Source organism: Spermophilus citellus, assembly GCF_964194105.1.
Source record: "Spermophilus citellus genome assembly, chromosome: 6".
Taxonomy (NCBI): domain Eukaryota; kingdom Metazoa; phylum Chordata; class Mammalia; order Rodentia; family Sciuridae; genus Spermophilus; species Spermophilus citellus.
This window is the reverse complement of record NC_138187.1, coordinates 22,323,040-22,333,224: the sequence shown is the minus strand read 5'-3', so window position 1 is coordinate 22,333,224 and position 10,185 is coordinate 22,323,040. Positions and strand designations below refer to the sequence as shown.

Genomic DNA, 10,185 nt, shown 5'->3' with positions numbered 1-10,185 from the left:
AAAAAAGAAAGAAAGAAAGAAAGAAAGAAAGACCATCATTACACTGGGAGCAAGCGTCAATTTTGGTGTAGACAAACGATATTCACACCATAATAGTACTAAAAGAGGAGATACTGTCCTCTAGGACACAAATGCTGAAAGGATCCACTTCTTTGTTTACATTTCATCATCTTACATCCCAAGGGAGATTGACTGGGTCAGACCACTCAACAAGGAACTCTCTCTCTAGGAGTTGCCCACAAACTCCATCTCTCACCCAGTCAGCCATGGCAGACATGGGATCATTCCCATCAATGCACACAGCTCAAGTCGGGGCAACTCTATACAGCAAGAACATGTGGCCACTGTGAAAAGAAAGTTCCCTGACATAATTCCAACCAAAGGGAACATAAATGACAGAGGTCAGACTTTGACTAAACATAGCAGAGAGACAAAGACAAGGATAGTACCTGGAAGACACAGGACTCCTCGGATAGTTGGCTTTGGCTGCAGGAGTCCCCAAAACAGTCAAAGATGCTTCTCTCCTTCCAATCTTCTCTCCTTCACTCAGGGTAGGATTTCATCACAATCTGATGGCCCTCCCCATTTTCTCTCACACAGGTATCTGCCCTTATAAAGTTCTTGAATATTTAATTTTGGTACCTCCTTCTCAAGTACCCACTTCCTGAGAAAGAGACTAGGGACTCTTGGATACCAGCATCTCTCCTCAGCCACCCATATAGAAAGTTCAATGCCATGGATGTACATTAGGAAGAAGGTGCTTGAGAGATCCAGAATGGACAGTAACTCTGGAGGCTTAGACAGTCAAGACAGGAAAATAAATTGTAGTGTTTGGAGTGTCTTGAAGGCATTCCTAGAGAGAGAGTTCCAAGATGTAGGGAGTGTAGGGACCCCAAGAATTCTACAGGGCCCAAGTGTAGAAATACATGGGACAGTGATAGAGGGTGAGCATGGAGAATGACTGGGCACCTCAAATGCAGAGCCAAAGACTTAGGGCTTGATCCTGTAGGCAACAGGGAGTTGTTGAAAGTTTTGAGCAACTAAAACATCTGACCACATTTGTAGGTTGTTGTGGGAGTCATTTGCTTGTTTTTTGTTTTTGTTTTTGTTTTTATTTTCCAATGCTGGGGATGGAACTTTTTTTTTTTTTTAGAAAGATCATCTAAAGGCAAAGAGGGCAATTCGAAGGCTACTGTCTAAAAACAGGTCATTTATCTCTTCACACAGATTTAATGAGGAAGCTCGATTATAATAGTTTTTATTAATGGTGCTGGATTCTACAACCAAGTAATCCTTTTAACTTTATTGCTTTACTTTCTAGCATGAAAGAACTTCTTAAATTAATCCTCCATGTCTCCCAAAGCCAAGGCCTCCCTCTGAGAGACACACTCAAATGTATTCCCCCTTTAAGTCTTTCTTATCCCACCCACAATCTCCTTTTACCTTCTCAGTCCCATAATCAGCCCCCAACAAGAAAATCCCCACACAGATTCAGGAGCCAGGGGACCCCAGGCTCTGTCTGTCACACAGCAGTAGTGACAGATCTAGCCTGTGAAAGTGAATGATCAGGGCCATCACCTTCCCTTTGGATAAATGGTAGAGCAGCCTCCAATCCTACCTGCTCAAATCCCCAAAGGCCTCTCCCTCCAGCAAACTCACCTTGAGCCTTAATGGTTACTCTGGAGCAGCCTCTGAGATAAAACTAAAGGTGTGAACCAAGAAGTAAGTAGTGAGAGGCCAATTCTGTAAACCCTAGTGGGAATCTTTTATTTTCCACAAGCAGCAGGGCCCAAAGAGGGTTTAGCATCAGGTTTTTTTCTCTTGGTGGGCAACCTGGGGGATTTCCTCGGTGTCTAAGACATTCCAGAAGCAAAGGGAAATAAGTTGAAGTTTGACTTATTTACCCACCAAGGCTCTGGCAGTTTTTAAATGCCTATAGAATGGAGAATATATTTTGGACTTATGACTTGATCTAACTAATGGCTGGCTAAAGAGGCAGGGTGTGCTTCTAAGTGTGATCCCACTGTGACCAGCAGCATCAGGATCCCCAGTGAACTTATTAAAAGTGATCATTTCTTGTTGCCTCAGACCTACTGCATCAGAAAATCAACTATCTATGTTTTAACTAGTCACTACTCCATGATTTGAAAAAGACCATCTGAAACAAGCACTAAGTAAAAGGTCTTCAGGTTTGGGGAGTCTAGAGCTCCTGCCCCAGGGCCTTATAGAGGAGTGAGATGTGAGGCTCCAGGCACCCCTTCTACAGATTTCTCAAACTTCTCACCTCAATCTTCACCAAATCTAACCCGCATTCCCTCTTCTCCCTCAACCTCAGTTTCTTCCTGGAACTCTGGGCCTCCTGGTCCCCAGAGAAAGATTACCTAACTGACCTGACTTTGGATCTCCCTTCCTTATGGGTCCCATTCATAAGGACACCCTAATCCCTCTCAGTTGTTCCCGTTTATGCCAACTCCCATACTTTTCAGAACTTTTGGAGACACCCCAGTATCCAGCCCCTCTGCCCTGTCTTCAGCCCTGGCCACCCGCACCCCACCCAAGTCCCTCTAGGCCTGACAAAGGAGACTAAGCCTCCTATGATCAGGACCCCAGCACCCCTCTCCCACCCAGACAGGTGGCTCAGGCCTCCTCCCCATCAGGCCCCACGAGCAGTAGCGGCTGGGTGTTCTTGCCCTTGTCATGCCAGCACACGTCAAAGAAGGGATACACCGGCCCAGGCAGGCGCTCGTGGAAGGCAAAGAGCAGCTCGAGCGCGTCGGAATTACTAGCATCATAGAAAGAGAGGACACCATCACAGAAGCTTAGGTAGAGGCCCACCCGTGAAGGCCGCCTGTCAGAGTTTCGCAGAGCACGTGGCTCCTTGGCCTCCACGTGCGCCTCCAGGATCTTGCCATCGCGCAGCCCCAGCAGCCAAAGGCCCTGTGAGGGTACTGCATGCAGTCGGCCACGTCGGGTGGCATCCGCTGCCATCACGCCAAGAGCCCAGCGAGGCTTGTCGCCCACCTCTACCTCCCAGTAGTGCTCGCCATCGGAGAGCAGCTGGTGCGCCACCACCGCCACGGCCTTGTCGAACTGGTGAGTATCCTCGCCCGCTGGCGGCGCTTTCTGCTCTGAGCATTCCACACGGCGGCCAGAGGGAGACACCACCAGACTGGGGTGCGCTGAGCTTGGGTCAAAAGTCAGCTCCTCTAGCGCTGCCAGAGAGACAGTAGTCAGGCCCTTGCCTCCTTGAGCCTCCTCTCTACCAGCGTAGGGCCAGCTTGTTTCCTCTAATCCTCTCAATATCTCTGGATGTGGGCCCCTCTCTGCTTTCTAGCTAGGGCCAAAAACACACCACAACTTCAGTTTGCTCAGCTGTAAAATGAGGCCATGATTACCTCTCTAGGTGGTGGGGAGCAAGACTAAGTTGATATAAGGAATACACTGACTATCTGAGTGAGGCCCAGGGTCACAGAGCAAGAAATAAAACAGTTCACATTCTAGCTTGACCTATCCTCTGGGCCATAGTTGTCTCTTAAATATGCTGGGGGCACCTCCAATCCACCCCAACCCCCAGAGGCAGTAAGGGCGGCACCAGGCATAAGTGTTTGTATGGAGCTCTGTAACCTATAGCACTCAGAGGTGCTCTAGCTCATTGGAATGGAGGCTGAATTCTTGGACCTCCCCAAATATAGGCCATTAATATAAGTGTCTCACCTAGGCCAGAGTCCTCAAGGTTCCAAGAATTCTGCAGATCCTCAGCCCCCAATTAGCAGAAATCATCAACTCCATACCCAGAGAAGGGCTGGGACTGGCCAAGGATCATACAGGGAATCAATGGTTCAAACCCAGGCCCCAGCCTCCCATCTGCTGCAGCAACAAAACCCGAGATTAGCTGCATTCTTTCCTTGTCAGTAACCCACTGTCAACCCCATGCCCTTAAAGGTCCTCCTCCAAGTACAAGTTATAGGGCTGCAGAGGTAAAAGGGCAATGGGCACCTTCCAAGCTGGGGTTGGCAGGCCTCTCTACATGTGGCTTGGGTCTGCTATCAACACCCGGTGGCACCCCATTACACAAACCCTGAGTCAGCCCCTCCCAGTACCTGGCATCAGAGCCCGGAACATCTTCTTCCACACCTGAAACTTGAAGTCATCTGAGATCACAGGCAGTTGGATATCCAGACGTGCAGGTGGTGGTGACTCTGACAGGATCTTCTGCAGTCTGGAGGTGGAGAGATGAGAGAGAAGTGATTGTGTGCAAAAGAGTAAGAGAAAGTGCCCAAGGACAGAAAGACAGAAGCTATGGGAGAGGAAGCTCCAGGATCTCCCCACATCACACTCCTGCTTAAAACTCTTCTACTGGAGTTTCAGTTTGGGAATGTAAAAAAAAAAGAAAGAAAAAAAATCCTGGAAATGGGAAATGGATGGAGATAGTTGTTGCACAACATGAATATACTTAATGCCACTGAACAAAAACTGTGCATTTAAAATGGCCAAATTTTTGTTATATACATTCAACCACAATGTGGGCAGGGGACCTTCTGTTGAAACAAAGTCCAAGCTTCTCATCCCTTTCAGTTCTTGCACTTGCTCTTCACTCTGTCCCCCACTGGCCACCCCTTTCCCTCTCCAACAGCATCAAGCACACAATGATGCCTCTGTCCCTGCCCATGTCTACCCTAAAGTCCTCAAAGATAAGGACCAGGTCTGGTTCATGTCTATGTTCAATACAAAGTTCAGGGACACAGCAGTGGGTGAATAGGGGTTTGCAGATTTATTGTGAGTAGAGGGTAAGCCAGCTAGTGACCCTAGAATACTAGTACAAGTTGGGCAAAGGAGTAGAGCCAAGTTGATCTCACCTGCTGGTCACCAGGCAGTATTTCTGGAAAGAGAGAGAAAAAAAAAATAATGGAAGTAAAGCACACAGGAAGGACTCTAGGGATTTCTGAGGATAGGATAGACAAACACAAATGCTTAGTATAAGATCAGGAAAAATCAGAGAAGTTAAGATACACACGCTCAAGGCCATCCCAGTCTTTTACCTTTATGTAAATTTTTTAAAAAAGTGCCCCCTCACCAAGAAACTTGAATTTACCTGTTAAATATTTATACTAATAATGAATAAATAAATAATTATTATTTTAGTAAAAAAAAGAAAGAAAATTGTGCTACTAATTATGCAAACCTATAATGTCTGTGATATGGATGGTACCCACTTAAAGATAGTATTCTTCTGCAATGTCCAGCCTAAATTACAGTCCTGAAGCCTACTCCCTGAATATGTGACCCTGGTTCATCCCTGACCCTCTCTGGGCCTCAGGGTCCCCATTTGACAATGGGATGAAGCCTGAGCCAGGGGACTTGGGAGAGGAAGTCATTCAATACTCACCATGAGAAATTCAGTCTGTGGCTTGTCAGCTACCTCCTCCAGCACCTTCTCCATCTGCCGCAGCTGCTCCAGGTAAGAGTTCAAACCTGCCAGCTCCCGCCGCAAAGCAACTCCTGCCTCACCCCGAACTTTTTCTGCCTCACGGTCTAAAGAACCCTCCAGCGCAGCCAGGAACACCCGCATCTTGCCCAGCTGCTCCCCAACAGCACTCCGGAACTGACGCACTGTCTCCTGGGGGAAATGGGAGAGAAGCAAAAGCATTTGGCTGGGAACTCCTAGCCTGGACCACCAGCAGGCTCTGCCATGCTAGCCCCTCACCTCCACTTCCATCAACTGATGCTCCAGCACAGCCACACTCTTCTCCTTGCGCATACAGGCCTCCTGCAGCTGCAGCTTCTGCTGTGGGAGTTGTGTCTGGGAAGCAGGGCAAAAGAGGGAATTTGTGCTGCCCACTCCAAGCCCACACCTTCCCCCTAAACTCATCCTCTGTAGCTCAACTTCAAAGCCAGCTCTACTTCCAGCCACATCCTCAACCCCAAACACATTTGCATGCCTTAAGGCCCTGGTCATTCAATTTTGTTAACTCCTCTCTGGCCTTACCTTCCACTGACCCTACCCTCTCATGCTGTTTGGACTCCCCCCTTCCACCCCCAGACAAGGAAGTACAGTACTTGGCACACAACTGGCTTTCAGGGTGAATAAAGGATGTGGAAAAGAAGAAATGTAATCTCTCCCGATTCCTGACTTCACACCTTACTTAAAAGCAGAACATCAGCCTAATTTCCAGCCAGGCTTCCTGCACACCCTGGGCTCTGGGAGCAGGCAATTTAGTACATATGATCCCTGCACGGACCAAGTAAACACAGCTGGATCCTACCCAAGACCTGTTAGTTTGTGAAATGAGAGTATAGGGAAACTCCTAATTGCTCCTGCCAAAGCCACTTCTTGCTGCAAGGTCCTAGAATCACCCATGCCTTACTGCCTACATGGCTTTCAACCTCGATTTTTTTCCTCTGCAGAATGGGAGCAGCCATGCCCACCTCAACAAATTGGAACCTTCTATTCTCTCAGGGGGAACCTGGGGGCCCATTAGGTGTTTGCGGAGTCCCCGCCCAGCAGGAGCCAGCCTCCTCCTGGGCCGGCTGCCAGATCAGTCTCCTCCCTAAGACGTCCTCTCAGGCGTCGTCCCCAACTGGTGCGGGACAGACAGGTCTGGAGGCTCAAGGAGCTGGCTTTCGGAGGTTCAGAGGTTGCAGAGCTGAGCCATGGGGAAGAAACGCGACGCCATCCTGGAGGCATTGGAGAACCTGACCACGGATGAGCTCAAGAAGTTCAAGCTGAAAGTGGGGGCGGTGCAGCTGCGCGAGGGCTGTCGGAACATCCCGCGGGGGGCGCTCCTGCCACTCGACGCAGTGGACCTCACCGACAAGCTGGTGGCCTTCTACCGTGAGGACTACGCAGCAGAACTCACTGCAGCCGTGCTGCTGGACATGGGCATGCAGGAAGAGGCGACGAGACTTAAGGGGGTTGCATGAGTCTCCAGCACCGAGGATTCCATTCATTCTGTATGAGTCTGGTACGGGGGCACGGGACCCAACCCCTCTTGCTCGCAGGGCTCCAGGTGTCCAGTTCTGCCCCAGAGTCTTCCTGACCCCTCCTCCTTCAGGTTCCCTCTTAAGCTCCCCTTCAGACCTCTGGCCAACCCCTCCCTGTAGTTTAGCGCTGGGCTGATGTGGATCCTGGATGATTGGGTCCCTGGAGCCCATCGAGGTTCCTGGGTCGCCTAACACCCTGTTCCATTTAATGGGTTTTGTTCTATCTTCACAGATAAAAGATGGGCGAGTTTGGGAGTTCTGGAGTCATTAGCAGAGGTGAGAGCATAGACTGGGCAGGCCCCTGGGAGGAGGCTCCTGCCATGGGCTAGGAGACCACCAACCAGGACTGGACTGACTGCAGAAAAGCAGAAGTGGGAGGGGCTGTTAGGCTACTCCCCTGGGGAAGTCTAGAGGCCTCAAATACCAGCATAAAAACGGTTATCTACCCTCTCTAGGAGACTGGGGGCTAAGAAGAGGAGCAACAAAATGCTGATGAAGCACCCACCCCCACCCCGGCCCAGCATACACAACAGTAGGGGAAGACAATGACTTTGTCCCCTCAGCAGAAATCAATCTAGGAATCCGCCCTTGCCTCCAGACTCCGCTTCCCCCAAACCTGCACCTGTCCTTTATAACCCAATAAATACTTCAAAACAGACCTTCCTGGACCCTTTGGATCTTTTGGCAGCTACATGCATGTGATTTGCATTCATATAATATGCGCAAGCTAATGTGTGCCATTGTCTCCATTCCTCAATGTTTGTATCTTTCCTGGGTGCCCATGAGGTTTGCAAAACTTGGGGCACATACAACTGTGCGTGAGCTGTCGAGGTATTAAGGACTTATAGCTCCTCCAGAAAAGCAACCTGGACTATGCTCTTGGATGCCACCCTAGGCCTGCGCACTGAGGTGCAGGCCTAGGCATGCCTTGTCCTTCCTGCCTCCCTTTCTCCCTTTCTGTTAAGCCCCATGTGGTGACTCTCAGGCATGTGAGTTTGGCAGCTTAAGTTTGTGTTGGGTGCATGGGCCTCAGCCAAGCAGCTGTGCACTACAGGAGAGCATGTGCCCTGCCTCCTGGCCATGCCTCAAATCTCAATCCTCTAGTCTTATGGGATCCCACGCCACACTTACTTGCCAGCCTGACAGGACCACCCGGGTCATCCAATCGCACATGGGCCATCAGGCTTACCCTCAGTTCAGCAGACTCTGCCCCCACAATTCTAGGTTACTCCTGGGACTGCCACTGGGAAATCTAGTTGAGCAGCACTGCTCCCAGCCCGCCCCCCTACACTGGCCACCTTGCCCCATCTGCTTCCCCTAGCAATTCCAGGAGCCCAGGGACCTCTGAAGTCAGATTCAAATCAATGCAGCAACTTCCTGATCCTTCAGGCCCCATGCTATCCAACAACTCCATCCCACCCCAACCCTGCAGGGTCCAGCACCTTGAGGCGTGCATGGGCCTCGGCCGCAGGCAGCAGGCGGTGGCCGCGGTGTGAACCAAGAGAGGCACAAACACCGCACACCAGTGCTCTGTCCTGCTCGCAGTAGATGCTCAGAGGATCTAGGTGTTCCTCGCAGTGGCCTTGTGGCACCTGTGCCAGACCTTCCACCAGGCGAGCCAGCTGCAGGTTGGTGTTAAGCGCCTGCGGCCGTGTGGGTGCCTGACAACAGGGGCAAAGCACTGTGCCATCTGCTGCTGGCTCCCCTGCCACACGGCCCAGGCAGGCGCGGCAGAAACTGTGGCCGCACTCAGCGGTCACAGGAGCGTCGAACAGCTGCAGGCACAAGGGGCAGGACAGCTCCTGGTGCAGGAGACCTGGTGCAGCAGACATGGGGAACCTGGGAGGAGAAAAGGTGGGTCAGGGAGGCCCAAGGGCCTTGGCTGAGTCCTAGTCTGTGTTCAAAGGAAGGAGTTGCAGCCTAAACAGACCTCACATCCCATACTGGAAGGGACTCTGGTTTGGGCCAAGGGGAAAGAGAACTCAGTTTCAGTCACAAAGGCAAATTCAAACATTTCTTCATTAAAAAATATATCTGCCATCCGTGTATGTATAATATGTCAAAATATACTCTATTGTCAGGTATATCTAAAAATAACACATTTTTTAAAATATTAAACACACGCACTCACTCACATATCAGTACCCTTAACAACCCCAGTTCCTAAACACAAAGTCAGGCTCCAAACAGTCTTGCCCACTATTCTTGCCCATCCTTGCCCCAGGCATCAGCCTCTAACTCAGGCCTGGTCAACCCCCAGCCCCAAATCCTCTAGAAATTCACCCCTAACCCTCCTCTCACTCATTTCTTGGATCCCCAGCCCACCCCTCCCCCATATCTCCAGGCCCACAGGACTCACAGGTCTGGTTGGAGATCTTAGAACAAAAGAGACTCCCAGGAGGACCAGTAAGGGTCAACCCTACCGTAGGAGAGTCAGATACACAATAGGCAGACTCAAAGCAAGGACAGCAGGGGCAGCTGGCAGTGGACACCACAGATGATGGGCACATAGTGAACACAAGTCAGACCCTCCCAGATTAAGCCATGGCCCCAGGACTATATTTAGCTGTCCTGCCCATCCCCTCCCATCACTTCTGGAAACTGTTCTAAAAGTGAGGGCTGAGTAGTCAGCAGGCAGGCATCTCATATCAGGGCCACCTGTCCTGGCCCATCAGCTGCTCTCTCCCCAGCCCAGACTGGAGACAGAGCCTTCTACACCACAGAAAAGCCAGAAAACTGGGAGAGCTCTCCCCTTCTTCACGTCCACCTCCACACCCTATGGATTCCTTCCTCCTTGCCTATAACCCCTCCCCAGTTTGCCACACACTCATTTCCCAAGTTTACTGCTCATCAAGTCACAATGATGTTATTATCTTGCAGAAGAGCTTGAAACCCTGAAAGTTTCTTCTGAGCTAAGGGAAAAGGATTTCTTCCCTAATGCCAGCACAAGCCATGAAACAAAGTGAGCTCCCCTAAATGCTTGGAGATTGGAAGTTAAACAGATGAATAAATGAATGGACTGAATCCAGAGCCTGAAGCCCACAACTCAATTCTTCCTTGGGAGCCTCAGGCCTTCCTGTAAGCTTATCTTTCAAGTTTCAGTTTAAATTTCATTCAGAATATAAAACCAAAGTCCTCCTGAGGCCTACCCTACCCCTTTGACCCCTTTCATTGCTCTGATCTGTTTCTCAACTCTCCCTCCCC

At 50.2% G+C, this 10,185-nt stretch overlaps 2 protein-coding genes and 1 long non-coding RNA gene across 5 annotated transcripts; 2 read left to right on the top strand and 1 right to left on the bottom strand.

The window, feature by feature from the left end:
- On the top strand, window positions 1-1,627 carry LOC308651961. Its single transcript, XR_014022697.1, has 2 exons — window positions 1-1,101; window positions 1,158-1,627. It is a non-coding gene; the product is annotated as an uncharacterized lncRNA (long non-coding RNA).
- TRIM72 (tripartite motif containing 72) lies at window positions 1,243-9,497 on the bottom strand. The gene is made up of 7 exons (XM_081299550.1): window positions 9,341-9,497; window positions 8,424-8,820; window positions 5,705-5,800; window positions 5,387-5,617; window positions 4,857-4,879; window positions 4,101-4,219; window positions 1,243-3,212 (listed from the first exon to the last, which is right to left on the bottom strand). The coding sequence occupies exons 2-7, from the start codon at window positions 8,811-8,813 to the stop codon at window positions 2,638-2,640; spliced, it is 1,434 nt and encodes a 477-aa protein (XP_081155676.1). The 5' UTR covers window positions 8,814-8,820; window positions 9,341-9,497; the 3' UTR covers window positions 1,243-2,637.
- PYDC1 (pyrin domain containing 1) lies at window positions 5,807-7,527 on the top strand. 3 transcript variants are annotated; one of them, XR_014022695.1, is made up of 3 exons: window positions 5,807-6,962; window positions 7,214-7,257; window positions 7,437-7,527. XR_014022695.1 is itself a non-coding variant. In XM_081299557.1 (2 exons), the coding sequence occupies exon 1, from the start codon at window positions 6,652-6,654 to the stop codon at window positions 6,919-6,921; it is 270 nt and encodes an 89-aa protein (XP_081155683.1). In that variant the 5' UTR covers window positions 5,807-6,651; the 3' UTR covers window positions 6,922-6,962; window positions 7,214-7,527. The 3 variants fall into 3 exon arrangements, 1 of the variants encoding a protein (XP_081155683.1); XR_014022696.1 differs by having other exon boundaries at window positions 5,807-7,257; XM_081299557.1 differs by having other exon boundaries at window positions 7,214-7,527.
- Window positions 9,498-10,185: the final 688 nt, after the last annotated feature.

Coding starts and splice junctions, on each gene's coding strand:
- TRIM72 (XM_081299550.1), bottom strand. CDS start 8,813: ATGTCTGCTGCACCAGGTCTCCTGCACCAGGAGCTGTCCTGCCCCTTG. Junction 5,618..5,704: donor ATCAGTTGATGGAAGTGGAG/GTGAGGGGCTAG, acceptor CATTTCCCCCAG/GAGACAGTGCGTCAGTTCCG. Junction 4,880..5,386: donor CACAGACTGAATTTCTCATG/GTGAGTATTGAA, acceptor CTCTCTTTCCAG/AAATACTGCCTGGTGACCAG.
- PYDC1 (XM_081299557.1), top strand. CDS start 6,652: ATGGGGAAGAAACGCGACGCCATCCTGGAGGCATTGGAGAACCTGACC.